The sequence below is a fragment of the Oncorhynchus nerka genome, linkage group LG7 (assembly GCF_034236695.1).
Source record: "Oncorhynchus nerka isolate Pitt River linkage group LG7, Oner_Uvic_2.0, whole genome shotgun sequence".
NCBI lineage: Eukaryota > Metazoa > Chordata > Actinopteri > Salmoniformes > Salmonidae > Oncorhynchus > Oncorhynchus nerka.
Genome location: NC_088402.1, coordinates 71416141 through 71436668, shown reverse-complemented (window position 1 = coordinate 71436668; position 20528 = coordinate 71416141). Strand labels below are relative to the sequence as shown.

Sequence of the window (20528 nt, the reverse complement as noted above, 5' to 3'; positions counted from 1 at the left end):
ACAGTTGGCCCCTTTGTTAAATAACATGTTTGGATGTCTGTCTCTATAGCTTTGGGTTTGCTGTATAGGGAATTGGTTTGCAACAGAAGAAAAATCCTATCTATTGCATTGTTTTTAATTCAAAAAAAATCTTGAGGTGTGAGGGTTGTGTGTTTTGGACTTATCCTGGAAACACTGTTAGGCTACCAGTTTTGATTGGACAAGGCTGAGTCTCTAAAAATAGCATATCTTAAATGGGCAGACTGTTCTGTCCATGCAACTAAAGCTTATCGTCCAGTTCCCAATCCCAAATATTGCCTCTGTTTGCACAAAGATTTAGTTAATTACCCAAAACTGCTTAGCTCTCTGTGTCTCAGTCATGAATGAATCAATGCTGAGGTCATTCTCCAATCCTTTGTCTGTGATTCCAAACGTCAGGAAGAGGCCTGCCACTGAATAGAAATGACTGTTTACATAATCTGTCTTGTATTCACTGCTTTCCTTTAACACCACAAACACCCTTTTGATTAACACTTTACCTTTTTCCTTTAGACATTGACTGAAAGATTTGGAAAGAGTATTTGTGTAATTGAGTATTAAATGGCTTGCAGATAGATATGTTAGATTGATGCGTTGAATAGGGATCACTGTACGTATAGCCGAATATTTCACTTTCCTCTGTCAAAAACACAATTCTTGTTCATTCACCGAGGAATCAGTTAGAAAAATAAAAGAATAATGAGATACTATAATTTATTTCCTCCGAGGCCTTGAAGACTACCAGTTCAGTTTCTTTGGTCAATTATTCAAAGGGATATGAGTTTTAAATCCTGACCAGTGCCTCCCTGCAACCTGCCCTTGTTATAATTACTCTTTTTCCAGCTTTTGATATTAAAATAATGCGTCTCAACATATTGCTGCATAACATTTTGGAGGTTAATAAACAAAAGAAGCACATTGGGACTATTCAGAAGTTTGTTGTTTTCCCTGATCATTTAGTCACGCCTGTGTTCTATGGCTTTCTATTCCTATGTGATTTCTCTCTGGTATGTCATGTAGGGTTTAAAGCCATTGTGTACAGAGTGGAAACGCAACCAGGGTACCGACTGTATTCTAAACATAGACCATGAGGAAGGAATATAATTTTGCCTCTATCACTTGCATATAGTCATAGTCTCTTTAATTATTGTACATCTATTATTTATTGATTCATTGGGCGGCGCACAATTGGCCCAGCGTTGTCCGGATTAGTGGAGGGTTCGGCTGGGGGTAGGCCATCATTGTAAAATAAGAATTTGTTCTTAACTGACTAGTTAAATAAAGGTTAAATAAAATAAAAATAACCATAGATATCACAAAATCTGGTCTCCAAATCAACAGTAGGAGCTTCATATAACATTTTAAATAGCCAAATAATATTTTTTGTCAAAGAATTAATCAAAATCAGCTGTCCATCATTTAGTGATAGCCTAAAGCATAAACACCTTCTATCCTTTGTGTTGGAGATAGGATGTAGTATCCTGTCAGATCCTTATCCTCCCTCCAGCTGCTCAGTCCCCTATCTACATCTGCCTAGATGCCTAGAGCACGGTTTAAAAACCTGGCATTCCTCCCTGCCTGGAGGAAATGCAATGAGGTTGGTACTCTATCACTGTCTATGTCCACATGCCAGTAAATCTGTCTCAGTCACCTTGTTTGGCATGTATATCCTTTTGAAACCGCTGTTATACACACATAATCCCACTTTTCAAGGAGTAAATGAAACCTGTCTCTGAGAAAACTGCCAGGAGGATGGGAATGGCTGCTGTAGCCACTGAGTGTAATAATATAAGACAATTGTACAAAATGAGGACCCAAGTCCGCCACTGTGATCTCATGGGAAACTAACCAAACCCAGACAAATAGCCTACATACAGGTAGGCAAACTGGTAAAAGGATATTTGTTACTCAGGTGCTATACTACAGGGCATACCTTTCGAAGCCGGTAAACCAATAAGCATCTTATTTTCTTCTGCAAGCATGACCATATGCTCAAACTTCCACATTCTTTCTATGTCTTGGGTTCTTTATGCCAGCCTAAATGACAGAAGACGACAGGAAAAATGGATAACTATGGAGGGTCCGGAGGATATGGAAAACGACTGGGCCAGAGGTAGGTTACGTCACCTGTGGACCTCCTTATAGGTACTGTATGGGCATGTTTAGGTTTATCCTGAGAATGAAACATCTATAACATATACTCACACATTATATATATATATACAGATACATACACACACACAAATATATATATATATACACACACACACATACATATATATATATGTGTGTGTGTGTGTGTATGTATGTATATATGTACAAACACACACACATATATATATATATACACACATACAGTTGAAGGTCAGAAGTTTACATACACTTAGATTGGAGTCATTAAAACTTGTTTTTCAACCACTCCACAAATTTCATGTTAACAAACTATAGTTTTGACAAGTCGGTTAAGACATCTACTTTGTGCACGACAAGTAATTTTTCCAACAATTGTTTACAAATAGATTATTTCACTGTATCACAATTCCAGTGGGTCAGAAGTTTACATACACTAAGTTGACTGTGCCTTTAAACAGCTTGGAAAATTCCAGAAAATGATGTCATGGCTTTAGAAGCTTCTGATAGGCTAACTGACATCAGTTGAGTCAATTGGAGGTGTACCTGTGGATGTATTTCAAGGCCTACCTTCAAACTCAGTGCCTCTTTGCTTGACATCATGGGAAAGTCAAAAGAAATCAGCCATGACCTCAGAAAAAATTGTAGACCTCCACAAGTCTGGTTCATCCTTGGGAGCAATTTCAAAACGCCTGAAGGCACCACCTTCATCTGTACAAACAATAGTACACAAGTATAAACACCATGTGACCATGCCATCATACCGCTCAGGAAGATGTCTCCTAGAGATGAACGTACTTTGGTGCGAAAAGTGCAAATCAATCCCAGAACAACAGCAAAGGACCTTGTGAAGATGCTGGAGGAAACGGGTACAAAAGCATCTAGATCCTCTGTAAAACGAGTCCTATATTGACATAACCTGAAAGGCCGCCATAAAAAAGCCAGACTACGGTTTGCAACTGCACATGGGGACAAAGATCGTACTTTTTGGAGAAATGTCCTCTGGTTTGATGAAACATAAATAGAACTGTTTGGCCTTAATGACCATCGTTATGTTTGGAGGAAAAAGGGGGATGCTTGCAAGCTGAAAAACACCATCCCAACCGTGAAGCACGGGAGTGGCAGCATCATGTTGTGAGGGTGCTTTGCTGCAGGAGGGACTGATGCACTTCCCAAAATAGATGGCACCATGAGGAAGGACAATTATGTGGATATATTGAAGCAACATCTCAAGACATCAGTCAGGAAGTTAAAGCTTGGTCGCAACTGGGTCTTCCAAATGGACAATGACCCCAAGCATACTTCCAAAGTTGTGGCAAAATGGCTTAAGGACAACAAAGTCAAGCTTATTGGAGTGGCCATCACAAAGCCCTGACCTCAATCCTATAGAAAATGTGTGCGCAGAACTGAAAAAGCGTGTGTGAGCAAGGAGGCCTAAAAATCAGACTCAGTTACACCAGCTATGTCAGGAGGAATGGGCCAAAATTCACCCAACTTATTGTGGGAAGCTTGTGGAAGGCTACCCGAAACGTTTGACCCAAGTGAAACAATTTAAAGGCAATGCATGTAAACGTCTGACCCACTGGGAATGTGATGACTGAAATAAAAACTGAAATAATTCATTCTCTCAACTTTTCTTCTGACATTTCACATTCTTAAAATAAAGTGGTGATCCTAATTTACCTAAGACAGGGAATTTATTACTAGTCTTAAATGTCGTGAATTGTGAAAAATTACTTTAAATGTATTTGGCTAAGGTGTAGGTGAACTTCCGACTTTAACTAATATAAAAAAATATATATATATATGACAAACCTGGTAAAGTAGAAAAATGTACCTGTAGCTTCCCCAAATGATGCCCCAGCCAGCCTCACATGTAAATGTAGAAAAGTATTTCGTCAAAGTGACATTTGTAAACGCAAGCAAGTGTGATTTGAAAAAGCATTTAATCAAGAAGTAACACAAGTCATTCGGCGCCAAATCAGAGAAACAGCCGACAACCGTGCCTTCACTGCAGTACCAGCCAAACAAAGGTAACTATTTTAAGGGTACAAGCGCTAAATAATGCATAAAAACGGTATCAACAACTAATGTCAGTTAATACTATTAAAGTGAAATGCCACTGACGTAGCTAAGGAATCATGACTAGTCTGACTCAATTAGCTTAGTTAGCTTAACTTACTGTAGCTCCTACAGTTGCAGCTGCTTGCTTGACTGTGTTGGCTGGCAAATCAAGTAACTCGTGCCCTCTGCCCTCTTTCAGGCAGCACCTGTTTCTCCCGCTGGGTGACGCGGTAGCTAGCTAGCAACGATTGCTGGTTCATTGGCATTGGACCGTCTCTTTACTTCAATAGCTAGCTTGCTAAACAAGTTGGCATATTGCTTGCTTTGGTGTATTGGTCGGCCCCTGGACGCGTGACATGCCCGTGTTTGTAGAAGACCCCGCTCAGTTCTCCAAGCCGAGACTGAAGTCGGAGTTAATAGCCCACAACGTCACCCTGCCTGCGGTGGAGAGCAAGAAGCAAGTTTATGTGGAACTATATTTGAAACATATCGTTCAGAAAAGTGCTGCAGATTTCTCTAGTGATGAGGAAGATGACGATGTTGTGGAAGTACAGGACAGTCAGGACTTTGTAAGTAGAGCTATCATGTCAATCGGATGGCTAGTTAATTATTTTGTATCAAGTAGCTCGAGTGAAACGCTTTATAACGTATACTGGTTCAAGCCAACATATGTGTTCTGATCTAGATCATTTGAGCTTTCTATACCCAGTCCTCCTAATCTATTTGGGAATAGGAATCGATCTCATATAAACTCTGATCATAAGTCATTTATGCGGTTTTATCAGCATCCAGGATTAGACCCACCCGTTGTATAATATTATGTGTTCCTCCCTTATTCAGTCATTTGCTCACTAGGGAACGTTCAAATGGTTTTAGCTTAGCAGAGGTAGTCAACTATAAACGAATGCTATACTTTACTGTACTTTATTCTATACTAACATTTAGCATACAGTGTTTACTATGTCTATGGGGTCAGATCTTCTGGTAAACTAAGTTAAACATGTTCTTGATACTGTCCCAGGGTGACTGCCTAATAGTAAAGGGAGGACACAAGGTTGCATGCAGCTGTTGTAACCCCATATCAACTAATAGCCTGAACTCTGCAAGGTCAGCTATATACTCGGCCTGGCTGGTCTGCAGAGGGGGGCAGGGAGGGGCCCATGAAGGGTGGGTCTTCCAGAACTGGGTCAACAATGCCATGATGCCATCATTCAGTGTGGTTTCACACTTAACTAGAGCTTTCAACAAGAATTAGGTTTTTGGTCTTAATTTAAGCTTAGCAGTGTGTTAAAGGTTAGATTTCAAGTCAGATTTTAAGAAGATACATTGTAGAAATAGGCACCATCGAGAGCATCCTGACTGGTTGCATCACCGCCTGGTATGGCAACAGCTCGGCATCCGACTGTAAGGCGCTACTGGGGGTAGTGCTTACTGTAGTGGTGCTCGGGTCAGCTGTTTGTTCACCGGCAGCAATTTCTAATAACCCATCCGCAACCGCACGACTATATGCGATAAAGTGAAAATCTGAGGCCCACACCCAACCCTAACCCGCAAATATAGAAAATGCGCTATAGGCTACAGTCAAAGATGGCAGAATTATTTTTTGGACAGAGGGTGCAGGATTTTGTGTTGCCTGATTTAGATATGTTTCTGCTTATAATTTACAACATGTTGGTTGGCTATTTGTTAGTCAACTTGTCTATAATGAGATACTTGTAGCTTTTCTTTTGTCATTATATGTTGCCCTTGACGACTAAATATACCATTGCACAAAAGAACAATGTAATAGATCGATAGAATGAATTCTTCAATCTATAGTAGTTAACATCAGTAAAGTCTTCTCTGTCATCTTTTGCGGAGTAAAGACGTTTATGGACTGGGATGAAAATACAATAAAGCAATGCATATTTTATGTGGTTGAAATACTATCAACTTTTATTATGCTTTTATGATGAAGACAGCACCTCTACAGATCGTATCTAACTGAGCATTGCATTCTCTCAATCATATTTCTCCACTCCTGTTCCCAAATCCCAATTTTGCCGACATTTGGTGTATTATTTTACTGCAAGAAATGCTTAATTTTGCAGGAGTTATTATGAATTATAAACTGTGTGCTACCAGTCCTGAATGCTGATTGGCTGACAGCCGTGGTATATCAGACCGTATACCACAGGTATGACAAAACACATTATTTTTACTGCTCTAATTACGTTGGTAACCAGTAGCAATAAGGCACCTCGGGGGTTCGTGGTATATGGCCAATATATCACGGCTAAGGGCTGTGTCCAGGCACTCGTTGTGCCTAAGAATAGCCCTTAGCTGTGTTATATTGGCCATATACCACACCCCTCGTGCCTTATTGCTTAAGACTATAGCCCAATTTGCACAGGACTAGTTTTTACTAGAGAACGTTGGTTATGTATTTATTACCCCAGAATATCCGTTATTCCTGAGGACAATTCAGACGAGATATGCCCCCTGAAATTATTGTTTTTTAAATGGACCGTTTTGACCGAATCCTGGAGGTTTGTTTTTCTAGGTGTGAAGATATTTCAACAAGTCCAGGCGATAACAGGATACACTGATAACTCGAGCTTGGTTCCCAAGTTTCTAAACCATACCAAACCATCATTATTATAGTGTCGCCATAATATTTGAATTGAGGAAGTGTGATCATAATCATTAGGATATTTTACCGATCCGCAGTAGAAGACGTCCAAAATGCCCCCCAGCCTTCAGATGTGTTTAACAGTTAACTTGCACTTGATATGTGTTTTTAGGCTATAGATGAGAAAGTGAACTTGTTCCAAACGTCTAGCTCAGTTGTATGCTGCTTTGCGATCTATTAACAGCAAGGGTTGCATTAAACAGGCGCAATATTTTTTTAATGATGCATTTGGCCATGTTCAATTCATTCGCACAAAACATATAAACAAAAGCATTCACTGTGAAAGTTGTTACGTGTAGGCCATTCATATATAGGCTATGCGTAGCACAATTTATCCACTCAGGTCTTGTTTTCTTGCTCAAACCGTGAGCAACACCTGTAAAACTCAGACATTTTCTCTGAAAACACAGGGATGTCGATTCACACTGGACTACTATTATTAACAGTAGGTTATTCTGGTTAGTCGTCCAGATGTCAGTTTTCATTTAACCCATCTAAACAGTAGGTTACAGTTCCCCTGACATGCCATTGGCCTATTTGAAGTCCTGTCTTGTGACTGTCAAATTTGTAAAGCACCTCACAATCATCACATAATTTTTTTTTTTTTTTTACATTCAAACAGCTCTCCTGTGAATTTGTGACTTGTGACCTACACCTAGTTTCCTGAATCGGGTCACATAACATAGTCGACACTACTATCATTCTCTTTTACCACTTCACCAAATCTGTTTCTAACATTACTCGTCTGGCCCTCCCTTGTCTTTATTTTCAACTCTCCTTTCGCAGCATTTATCTTATTCTTTTGCCTCCGGGGATTGATGTTAACTTTTTCTGCCCATTCCCAAAAGCATCATTTGGGGATGGGCATCACTATCATACAGCCTAGTACGGCCAAGCTTCCTGCCATCCAGGACCTCTATACTAGGCGTGTCAGAGGAAGGCCCAAAAATTGTCAGACTCCAGCCACCCAAGTCATAGCCTGTTCTCTCTGCTACCGCATGGCAGGTGGTACCGGAGTGTCAAGTGTAGGTCGAAAAAGGCTCCTTAACAGCTTCTACCCCCAAGCCATAAATCTGCTGAACAACTAATCAAATGGATAACCGGACCCCCCCCCCCCCTTTTTTTACGCTGCTGTTTACTATCTATACATAGTCACTTTACCCTTATCTACATGTACATATAACCTGTACCACATTCACATTGACTTGGTACCCCCTGTATATAGCCTCATTGTTATTTTATTGTGTTACTTCTTTTGTTTATTTAGTAAATATTTTCTTAACTGCATTGTTGGATAAGGGCTTGTAAGTAAGCATTTCACGGTAAGGTCTACACCTGTTGTTTTCAGCGCATTTGACAAATCCGATTTGATTTGGTTTAGCTGTAATGGTGACTGGCTCTGGTAACTAGCGACACCCGGGGTTGTGTTCTCCGATGTCTTCTCAGCTGCTTTCTCTGGTCGAACACATGCTTGATGCTTTCAAAGGCTGCTGCTGCTGTACCGGATTGTCATCTTTGCAACTTACAGCACAGTCAGCTAGTCTGCTAGTCTGTCAATGTATATGAACACTGAAGTATTTTTCAATAAAGGCTAGAACCAAGCATTATGGATAAGTTGAATTGTAGACAAAACAGGGTTATCTTCGATGGAAGCTATAATGGGGGTGGAATTTGAACCGCTGTTAAACCACTTTGTACAACTTGCCGTTATATTGATGTTCTGCTGTAACAGCTAGTTTATCATGATGTTTGATTCAGCATTCAATTATCATTATAGTAGACATGATACATGCACTGCTCAAAAAATAAAGGGAACACTAAAATAACACATCCTAGATCTGAATGAATGTAATATTCTTATTAAATACTTTTTTCTTTACATAGTTGAATGTGCTGACAACAAAATCACACAAAAATGATCAATGGAAATCAAAATTATCAACCCATGGAGGTCTGGATTTGGAGTCACACTCAAAATTAAAGTGGAAAACCACACTACAGGCTGATCCAACTTTGATGTAATGTCCTTAAAACAAGTCAAAATGAGGCTCAGTAGTGTGTGTGGCCTCCACGTGCCTGTATGACCTCCCTACAACGCCTGGGAATGCTCCTGATGAGGTGGCGGATGGTCTCCTGAGGGATCTCCTCCCAGACCTGGACTAAAGCATCCGCCAACTCCTAGACTGTCTGTGGTGCAACGTGGCGTTGGTGGATGGAGCGAGGCATGATGTCCCAGATGTGCTCAATTGGATTCAGGTCTGGGGAACGGGCGGGCCAGTCCATAGCATCAATGCCTTGCTCTTGCAGGAACTGCTGACACACTCCAGCCACATGAGGTCTAGCATTGTCTTGTATTAGGAGGAACCCAGGGCCAACCGCACCAGCATATGGTCTCACAAGGGGTCTGAGGATCTCATCTCGGTACCTAATGGCAGTCAGGCTGCCTCTGGAGAGCACATGGAGGGCTGTGCAGCCCCCCAAAGAAATGCCACCCCACACCATGACTGACCCACCGCCAAACCGGTCATGCTGGAGGATGTTGCAGGTAGCAGAACGTTCTCCACGGTGTCTCCAGACTGTCACGTCTGTCACGTGCTCAGTGTGAACCTGCTTTCATCTGTGAAGAGCACAGGGAGCCAGTGGTGAATTTGCCAATCTTGGTGTTCTCTGGCAAATGAAAAACGTCCTGAACGGTGTTGGGCTGTAAGCACAACCCCCACCTGTGGAAGTCGGGTCCTCATACCACCCTCATGGAGTCTGTTTCTGACCGTTTGAGCAGACACATGCACATTTGTGGCCTGCTGGAGGTCATTTTGCAGGGCTCTGGCAGTGCCCCTCCTGCTCCTCCTTGCACAAAGGCAGAGGTAGCGGTCCTGCTGCTGAGTTGTTGCCCTCCTACGGCCTCCTCCACGTCTCCTGATGTACGGTCCTGTCTCCTGGTAGCGCCTCCATGCTCTGGACACTACGCTGACAGACACAGCAAACCTTCTTGCCACAGCTCGCATTGATGTGCCATCCTGGATGAGCTGCACTACCTGAGCCACTTGTGTGGGTTGTAGACTCCGTCTCATGCTACCACTAGAGTGAAAGCACCACCAGCATTCAAAGGTGACCAAAACATCAGCCAGGAAGCATAGGAACTGAGAAGTGGTCTGTGGTCACCACCTGCAGAACCACTACTTTATTGGGGTTGTCTTGCTAATTGCCTATAATTTGCCGGGCGGCAGGGTAGCCTAGTGGTTAGAATGTTGGACTAGTAACCAAAAGGTTGCAAGTTCGAATCCCCGAGCTGACAAGGTACAAATCTGTCGTTCTGCCCCTGAACAGGCAGTTAACCCACTGTTCCTAGGCCGTCATTGAAAATAAGATTTTGTTCTTAACTGACTTGCCTAGTAAAATAAAGGTTAAATAAATAAAATATTCCATTTGCACAACAACATGTAACATTTATTGTCAATCAGTGTTGCTTCCTAAGTGGACAGTTTGATTTCACAGAAGTGTGATTGACTTGAAGTTACATTGTGTTGTTTAAGTGTTCCCTTTATTTTTTTGAGCAGTGTATATGTTTCTATTAGTACGATCAACATGACTGTGTTTTACCCTGTCTAGTTTAAGAGACAGTTCTCAGTTATGGTAAAAGTTGTGTAATGTCTTTTCATCATACATGGTAGTTTCCTGTCCCCATAGGAAGAGGAGAAAGATCCAGAGATGTTAGACCCCAGTGTACTGACAGATGATGAGCTTAAGACCACACTACTCAAATATGGAGTGGAAGCTGGACCCATTGTAGGTGAGATTATTCCCAGACTATAGTGTTTACAGACGGTCTATTTACCTATATTATTATACAATGTATTCTCATCTTATGTTTTTGTGTGTGATAGCCACCACTAGGTCTATATATGAGAGGAAGTTGCAGAGGCTACTAAAACCTGCCCAGCCCAGGCAGAACGGTGGCACAGGGGATGCAGACCAGTACTCAGACAGTGAAGGGGACGAAGAGTCAGGTATGATTATTAAGATGTAACTTTCTAATGTCAACTTTGGGATCAGGGTGAAATGTGTGTGTGTGTATATGTTATAAGAGGTTGACTGATTAATCGGAATGTCCGATTAATTAGGGCCGATTTCAAGTTTTCATAACAATCGGAAATCAGTATTTTTGGATGCCAATTTTGCCAATTTAAAGAAAAAAATATATATTTTTTACAACTTTATTTAACAAGGCAAGTCAGTTAACACAATCTTATTTTCAATGACGGCCTAGGAACGGTGGGTTAACTGCCTTGTTCAGGGGCAGAATGACAGATTTTTACCTTGTCAGCTCAGGGATTCAATCTTGCAACCTTACGGTTAACTAGTCTAACACTCTAACCACCTGCCTCACGAGGAGCCTGCCTGTTACGCGAATGCAGTAAGAAGCCAAGGTAAGTTGCTAGCTAGCATTAAACTTATCTTATAAAAAACAATCAATCAATCATAATCACTAGTTAACTACATATGGTTGATGATATTACTAGTTTATCTAGCGTGTCCTGCATTGCATATAATCAATGCGGTGCGCATTCGCGAAAAAGGACTGTCGTTGCTCCAACGTGCACCTAACCATAAACATCAATGCCTTTCTTTAAATCAATACACAGAAGTATATATTTTTAAACCTGCATATTTAGCTAAAAGAAAGGTTAGCAGGCAATATTAACCAGGTGAAATTGTGTCACTTTTCTTGCGTTCATTGCACGCAGAGTCAGGGTATATGCAACAGTTTGGGCCGCCTGGCTCATTGCGAACTAATTTGCCAGAATTTTACATAATTATGACATAACATTGAAGGTTGTGCAATGTAACAGCAATATTTCGACTTAGGGATGCCAATTGTTAGATAAAATAGTATTTCACTGAAAGAATAAACGTTTTGTTTTTGAAATGATAGTTTCCGGATTCGACCATATTAATGACCTAAGGCTCGTATTTCTGTGTTATTATGTTATAATTAAGTCTATGATTTGATAGAGCAGTCTGACTGAGCGATGGTAGGCACCAGCAGGCTCGTAAGAATTCATTCAAACAGCACTTTTGTGCGTTTTGCCAGCAGCTCTTCCCTGTGCTTTAAGCATTGCGCTGTTTATGACTTCAAGCCTATCAACTCCCGAGATTAGGCTGGTGTAACCGATGTGAAATGGCTAGCTAGTTAGTGGGGTGAGCGCTAATAGCGTTTCAAACGTCACTCGCTCTGAGACTTGGAGTAGTTGTTCCCCTTGCTCTGCATGGGTAACGCTGCTTCGAGGGTGGCTGTTGTCGATGTGTTCCTGGTTCGAGCCCAGGTAGCGGCGAGGAGAGGGATGGAAGCTATACTGTTACACTGGCAATACTAAAGTGCCTATAAGAACATCCAACAGTAAAAGGTATATGAAATACAAATCGTATAGAGAGAAATATTCCTATAATAACTACAACCTAAAACTTCTTACCTGGGAATATTGAAGACTCATATTAAAAGGAACCACCAGCTTTCATATGTTCTCATGTTCTGAGCAAGGAACTTAAACGTTAGCTTTCTTACATGGCACATATTGCACTTTTACTTTCTTCTCCAACACTTTGTTTTTGCATTATTTAAACCAAATTTAACATGTTTCATTATTTATTTGAGGCTAAATTGATTTTATTGATGTATTATACTAAGGTAAAATAAGTGTTCATTCACTATTACTGTAATTGTAATTATTACAAATAAAAGAAAAATTGGCCGATTAATCGGTATCAGCTTTTTTTTGGTCCTCCAATAATCGGAATCGGCGTTGAAAAATCATAATCGGTCGACCTCTAGTGTGTGTGTGTCTGTATATATTACACACACACACACACAGTGGGGAGAACAAGTGTTTGATACACTGCCGATTTTGCAGGTTTTCCAACTTGTAGAGGTCTGTAATTTTTATCATAGGTACACTTCAACTGTGAGAGACGGAATCTAAAACAAAAATCCTGAAAATCACATTGTATGATTTTAAAGTAATTAATTGGCATTTTATTGCATGACATAAGTATTTGATATATTACAAAAGCAGAACTTAATATTTGGTACAGAAACCTTTGTTTGCAATTACAGAGATCATACGTTTCCTGTAGTTCTTGGAAAATATATATATATATATATATATATATATATATATATATATATATACCTATACACTGCTCAAAAAAATAAAGGGAACACTTTAACAACACAATGTAAATCTAAGTCAATCACACTTCTGTGAAATCAAACTGTCCACTTAGGAAGCAACACTGATTGACAATAAATTTCACATGCTGTTGTGCAAATGGAATAGACAACTAGTGGAAATTATAGGCAATTAGCAAAACACCCCCAATAAAGGAGTGGTTCTGCAGGTGGTGACCACAGACCACTTCTCAGTTCCTATGCTTCCTGACTGATGTTTTGGTCACTTTTGAATGCTGGTGGTGCTTTCACTCTAGTGGTAGCATGAGATGGAGTCTACAACCCACACAAGTGGCTCAGGTAGTGCAGCTCGTCCAGGATGGCACATCAATGCGAGCTGTGGCAAGAAGGTTTGCTGTGTCTGTCAGCGTAGTGTCCAGAGCATGGAGGCGCTACCAGGAGACAGGTCAGTACATCAGGAGACGTGGAGGAGGCCATAGGAGGGCAACAACTCAGCAGCAGGACCGTGACAGTCTGGAGACACCGTGGAGAACGTTCTGCTACCTGCAACATCCTCCAGCATGACCGGTTTGGCGGTAGGTCAGTCATGGTGTGGGGTGGCATTTCTGTGGGGGGCCGCACAGCCCTCCATGTGCTCGCCAGAGGTAGCCTGACTGCCATTAGGTACCGAGATGAGATCCTCAGACTCCTTGTGAGACCATATGCTGGTGCGGTTAGCCCTGGGTTCCTCCTAATGCAAGACAATGCTAGACCTCATGTGGCTGGAGTGTGTCAGCAGTTCCTGCAAGAGGAGGGCCTTGATGCTATGGACTGGCCCGCCCATTCCCCAGACCTGAATCCAATTGAGCACATCTGGGACATCATGTCTCGCTCCATCCACCAACGCCTTGTTACACCACAGACAGTCCAGGAGTTGGCAGATGCTTTAGTCCAGGTCTGGGAGGAGATCCCTCAGGAGACCATCCGCCACCTCATCAGGAGCATGCCCAGGCGTTGTAGGGAGGTCATACAGGCACGTGGACACCACACACACTACGGAGCCTCATTTTGAGTTGTTTTAAGGACATTACATCAAAGTTGGATCAGCCTGTAGTGTGGTTTTCCACTTTAATTTTGAGTGCGACTCCAAATCCAAACCTCCATGGGTTGATAAATTTGATTTCCATTGATCATTTTTGTGTGATTTTGTCAGCACATTCAACTATGTAACGAAAAAAGTATTTAATAAGAATATTTCATTCATTCAGATCTAGGATGTTATTTTAGTGTTCCCTTTATTTTTTTGAGCAGTGTATATATATATTTTACTTTGGACACACCTACTCATTCAAAGATTTTTCTTTCTTTTTTCAATTTTCTACATTGATGAATAATATTGAAGACATCAAAACTATGAAATAACACATTTGGAATCATGTAGTAACCAAAAAAGTGTTATATGACAGCTTTGCACATTCTTGGCATTCTCTCAACCAGCTTTTCCAACTGTCTTGAAGGAGATCCCACATATGCTGAGCACTTGCTGGCTGCGTTTCCTTCAACTCATTCCAAACCATCTCAATTAGGTTGAGGTCGGGTGATCTGATGCGGCACTCCTTCCCTGTCCTTCTTGGTCAAATAACCCTTACACAGCCTGGAAGTTTGTTGGGTCATTGTCCTGTTGAAAAACAAATGATAGTCCCACTAAGCGCAAACCAGATGGGATGCCATGCTGGTTAAGTGTGCCTTGAAATCTAAATAAATCACTGACAGTGTCACCAGCAAAGCACCCCCCACACATCACACCTCCTCATGCTTCACGGTGGGAACCACACATGCGGAGATCATCCGTTCACCTACTCTGCGTCTCACAAAGACATGCGAATGGAACCAAAAATCTCGAATTTGAACTCATCAAACCAAAAGACAGATTTCCACCGGTCTAATGTTCTTTGCTTGTGTTTCTTAGCCCAAGTAAGTATTTTCTTATTGGTGTCCTTTAGTAGTGGTTTCTTTGCTGCAATTCGACCATGAAGGCCTGATTCACGCAATCAACTGTTCAGAGGAGACGTTGACATGTGTCTGTTACTTAATCTATGAAGCATTTATTTGGGCTGCAATTTCTGAGGCTGGTAACTCTAATGAAATTATCCTCTGCAGCAGAGGTAACTCTGGGTCTTCCATTCATGTGGCGGCCCTCATGAGAGCCAGTTTCATCATAGCACTTGATGGGTTTTGCGACTGCACTTGAAGAAACTTTCAAAGTACTTGAAATTATCCGGAATGACTAACCTACATGTCTTAAGTTAATGATGGACTGTAATTTCTCTTCCACAGTTTTGATGTCTTCACTGTTATTCTACAATGTAGAAAATAGTCTAAATAAATAAAAACCCTGGAATGAGTATGTGTCCAAACATTTGTCTGGTATTGTAGGTCAATCAGTAATTTACCCATGTGAACTATGACCTACCCTATTTTCTTACTTAACATTTTCAGGATTGACTGACCTTCATGTCTTAAAGTAATGATGGACTGTTGTTTCTCTTTGCTTATTTGAGCTGTTCTTGCCACAATATGGACTTGGTCTTTTACCAAATTCTTTATACCACCCCTACCTTGTCACAACTGATTGGCTCAAGCGCATTAAGAAGGAAAATAAATCCCACATTTGAACTTTTAACATGACACACCTGTTAATTGAAATGCATTCCAGGTTAGTACCTCATGAAGTTGGTTGAGAGAACGCCAAGAGTGCAAAATTGTCAAGGCAGAGGGTGTCTACCTTGAAGAATATAAAATATATTTTGATTTGTTTAACACTTTTTTTGGTTCCTACATGATTCCATGTGTTAGTTCATAGTTTCTTTCATGTCTTCACTATTAGTCTATAATATAGTAAAATAAATAAAAAACCCTTGAATGAGTAAATGTGTCAACTTCGACTGGTACTGTATATGTTTATATATTTAAATTAATTGCCATCATACTGTGCTGATATACCAGCAATCAATCTAATCTAATGGGTTTCTGCCTCTGATTTTGCAGTTTCACAACAAGGAAGCCCAGAGACGGTTTCATTAATGGAGGAAAACCTGCACGTTGACATGCGGGTGAGTGCATTCATACTCTGGTTTTCAGAACTGTGCTCAAAGCAAAGATCAGTACCTATGTTAAGCCTCTCATTCCTTTAAGAATAGTAAATGTCCTTTGCAGTTACAGTATATCATGTTCCTCAAGATATGAAAGGAGAGAACATTGCCTGCAGTGCCATCTGGTGGCAGTAATTGGTATCTCTGGACATGGATCTAATAATGAAAACTCTCAATGTAAAGATAAGTTATATTTTAGGAGTGGTTCTCAGCTAAGTTATTCCTTACTTTTAATAGATGGTACCGCACTCATGGAATAATAAAAACACGGAATATCGCTATCATCAGTGTTTTATGCCTTCGTCCAGAATGGTAAATCTGCCTATTCATTATACCACCAGCACCATTATGTATAATTTATTCACAAAATCAATGTTTTAAAATGGGTGATGGAATTATTTCATGAGGGTAATGCTTTTGTGTATGGGATGATAATGGTGCCACCCTGGCAGCTGGTTCGAAGAGATCCGGGCCTCTTTGAAATCGATCCCGGGAGGAATGCAGGGCATCATGGGAATGTGGCTGAGTTGTCTGCCACAGCAGAGTGGGGGCAGCAGCTTCCCCCCTCACCTGTTACCCCTGGGCATGTGCTGAGCAGAACATCCTCTGTACTAGGACTGCCCACAGATTTCGGGATATACCACTACACTCACCGAACTTCCTCCCACTGTAACACTTTCATAATGACTTACTTTTTACAGACATTCCTCTTCAATGGGCATGGGATCTCTCCCCTTCTGCTAGCAATTCATTTAATATATACTGAATAAAAATATAAACGCAACATGCAACAATTTCAACGATTTTACTGCGTTACAGTTCATATAAGGAAATCAGTCAATTGAAATAAATTCATTAAAATTAAATACAATTTTCTTTGTCACATGTACAACAGGTGAAATACTTACTTACAAGCCTTAAGCCCTTAACCAACAATGCTTTTAACACTTATTTTTCTTAAATCTTAAGTTAAAAAAATGAAAAAAAGAAGTAACAATATAATTAAACGTCAGCAGTAAAATAACAATAGCGAGGCTATATACGGGGTACTGGTACAGAGTCAATGTGCAGGGGCACCGGTTAGTCGAGGTATTATGTACATGTAGGTAGAGTTAAAGTGACTATGCATAGATAATAAACAGAGTAGTCCTGGGCAGGGGCACAGCCATGGAGGGGCCTGGGAGGGCATAGGCCCACCCACTTGGGAGCCAGCCAATCAGAATGAGTTTTTCCCACAAAAGGGCTTTATTACAGACATAAATACTCCTCAGTTTCATCAGCTGTCCAGGTGGCTGGTCTCAGATGATCCCGCAGGTGAAGAAGCCGGAAGTGGAGGTCCTGGGCTGGTGTGGTTACACGTGGTCTGCGGTTGTGAAGCTGGTTGGACATACTGCCAAATTCTCTAAAACGACAGAGGCGGCTTATGGTAGAGAAATTAACATTCAATTCTCTGGCAATAGCTTTGGTGGACATTCCTGCAGTCAGCATGCCAATTGCACGTCCTTCAACTTGAGACATCTGTGGCATTGTGTTGTGTGACAACTTCACATTTAAGAGTGGCCATTTATTGCCCCCAGCACAAGGTACACCTGTGTAATGATCATGCCGTTTAATCAGCTTCTTGATATACCATACCAGTCAGGTGGATGGATTATCTTGGCAAAGGAGAAATGCTCACTAACAGGGAAGTAAACAAATTTGTGCACAAAATTTGAGAGAAATAATATTTTTGTGCATATGGAACATTTCTGGGATATTTAATTTTAGCTCATGAAACATAAAACCAACACTTTACATTTTGCGTTTTATATTTTTGTTCAGTATAAAATGTGCATGAGTCTGGGCACCCTTTTCTCACTCCAAAGATGGTGCAAGGATTTTGGTGGGCTTTTTTTCACTTATGGTGAGTATATTCTAAGGGATCAAGCAAGCTGTTGGTGTATATTTATTTTTAAGTTCTGTCCTAACCCCTGCAGGTGTCGCCCCAGTCTGTGTCTCTGAGAGGTGGTTGTGATGTTGACTCCTCTTTGTCCTCTAAGAGCTTCAGCATTACTCAAATGGTGGAGGAGGGAAGTTTGTTTTGAACTGATTTTGGTATCTAGTCTTAATGATCATATTTACTATGTAAAATATGCAATTCTATCAATCTCCACTGGAGTGATATGCTGTATTTACCTTTACCTGTGGAACTATAGTTTGAGAGTCGGATCCCTCTCTCCAGTAGTGGACCAGAAATCAAGCGAGGGAACAACAGGAGTAGTAATCAAGGACCTTGCCCCAGGCCCTACTGGGTCAGTAGTATTCACAAACAGTTCAATAATCTTATCAGTGACAGGCTGGTGTTGGTGGTCATCAGGTTTCTGTGATTCACTGGGCGGTGGTAAACATTGTGTGGGTGTACTGGGCTGAGAGGGAAACGAGGATGTAACATTTAATTTGTGTGGTTTCTCACCTATTTTAGCAGGAAGCGGCGAAGGTGGACAAGTATACGATGACTAACAGATCCCTATTCATCACCCCTAAGACATCCATTTTCAAACGGCAAATCAAGGCACATACATTAGCTTGTTTACCCAAGTCTTTTAGATTATTTTTTTACGCTCTTTCAACAGTTCATATACTTGTGCTTTCAGGTCTACATGCAGATCTGCAGGGCTCATTCTATTACTCTGTTTATAAATTGACTGTCAGTATGTGAGTTTAATTGGGTGGGTCTTCATGTATATAGCCAAGCCAGTGGTTTAATTAGTGCTCATTCATACCTAAATTAATGTTTTACTGAGAAAAGGTTGATAGATTAGTTGACTGTACTTTCACTTGAGGACTTTAATCTTATGGTCTAGCTAGCACAATAATCACAAGTGTCTTTATCTGACTTTCCTGTTTCCCCCAACTTTTAATGATCTATTTTTGGCATTCCACCTGACCTGTTTTAAGGTGGTGAGGGCGGACACTGGTGTGGACACTTCTCTTTCCTCTCATCTATTTTGGTGTGTGTCAGTCTCTGATATGTGCTTCTGTTTGTCCGGTCTTTAGGAGCCAGTCACAGATGTTCTGATGGAGATGTTCCCAGAGACAGAACCCACACCAACTGGCATTGCGTAAGTCCAGTCTCTCATAAAAATACACTACACAGTAGACTAGAAATTAAAGAAGCCTGCAGTCACATCAGCCTTTGTCCAAACCTGGTTAAGCAGTCAGTTGCTACCGGTATTTTAATTGAAAGGTACCCTGTCTGGGTTATTCTGCAATCTATTGGTTCCTTCATATACAGTACTAAAACAGAACGCATCAGCCCCAGCAACTCTTTAGGACCAGAGTTGGAGAATTCTGGTTTACCTAAGTCTACTATAGGTACATGGAATATAAGTATTTGGGTACTACGATGTTGCTAATTCCCCCCTTTATTCCAGTGCCACCCGTCGGAGGCCTATCAAGGGTGCAGCGGGGCGACCGGTCCAGTTTAAATACCCAGACCTCCCTGCTAGTCCCATGACCCTACAGCGATGGGCAGTGGAGCATCGCCTGGTTCCTCTGTGGGTCCAGATCCTGGTCTTCTTCATCCTGGCCTGTCTCCTCTACCTCATCTATGCTGCCATGGAGGATAGCTTGGCCAATCCCTTTGTGACTTTGCTGGACAACCTCAGCATGGAGACGGAGACTGAGGGGCTGTCCCTCCAGGCTGAACCCTAGGATATTCCTCTGCTCGTTCTCTAGGGAGGCATAATTCCCCTGCTCCTCCTCAATACTCCACACATTGGTTTACAGTTGTTGTGCGGAACATCATTTTGTTACCATCATTCAAAGCCTTTAAAAAAAAATCTCTATATATGGCTCTGGTGTCATTCTCCTTTGGACAATCCTGTTGGTTTGAAAATGTTACGGTGAAACCTACTGTGCTGTTCAAATGCATACAGGATCAGTGCAAGTGCAGAAAACAAATGACTAGGCCTACATTTTTTAAAATAATAAAAACATGTATGAAATTTGTAACTTGAGTTTTTGTACTTCTATTAAATATGTCTCAATGACAAATTCATTGAGTTACAGTATAAGTTACACTGTTGGTTTTGTTTGTGGCCTTGTTATCAAAAACAAATAAAGTGTTATGTGGAGTTCACCAAAGATGTGGTCAAGACAAAATGTCAGGGACTTCAGTGTAATATGAAACATGCAAGTTGTTTTTTGTTGATTTTTCAAGAGTTGCTTATTGTGTAGTTGTCTGAGTTAATTTGAATAAAGAGCATTTGACATGTTCTGTCTAATAAAACAAGTGCTACATGGCAATTTGATTGGAAGTGCATGAAGGTGAATAAGGTAAATGATT

General features: G+C 41.0%; 1 protein-coding gene across 2 annotated transcripts; it reads left to right on the top strand.

The window, feature by feature from the left end:
* The first annotated feature begins 4108 nt into the window (after positions 1-4108).
* Positions 4109-20493, top strand: lemd1 (LEM domain containing 1). Of its 2 annotated transcripts, XR_010464400.1 has the most exons (8): positions 4109-4181; positions 4412-4781; positions 10571-10673; positions 10768-10890; positions 16098-16162; positions 16439-16513; positions 18178-18492; positions 18663-19231. XR_010464400.1 is itself a non-coding variant. In XM_029664839.2 (7 exons), exons 2-7 carry the CDS (start codon positions 4569-4571, stop codon positions 19892-19894), a joined length of 849 nt encoding a protein of 282 aa, XP_029520699.1. In that variant the 5' UTR covers positions 4114-4181; positions 4412-4568; the 3' UTR covers positions 19895-20493. The 2 variants fall into 2 exon arrangements, 1 of the variants encoding a protein (XP_029520699.1); XM_029664839.2 differs by lacking the exons at positions 16439-16513; positions 18178-18492; positions 18663-19231 and adding exons at positions 19238-19302; positions 19615-20493 and having other exon boundaries at positions 4114-4181.
* The last annotated feature ends 35 nt before the right edge of the window (positions 20494-20528 follow it).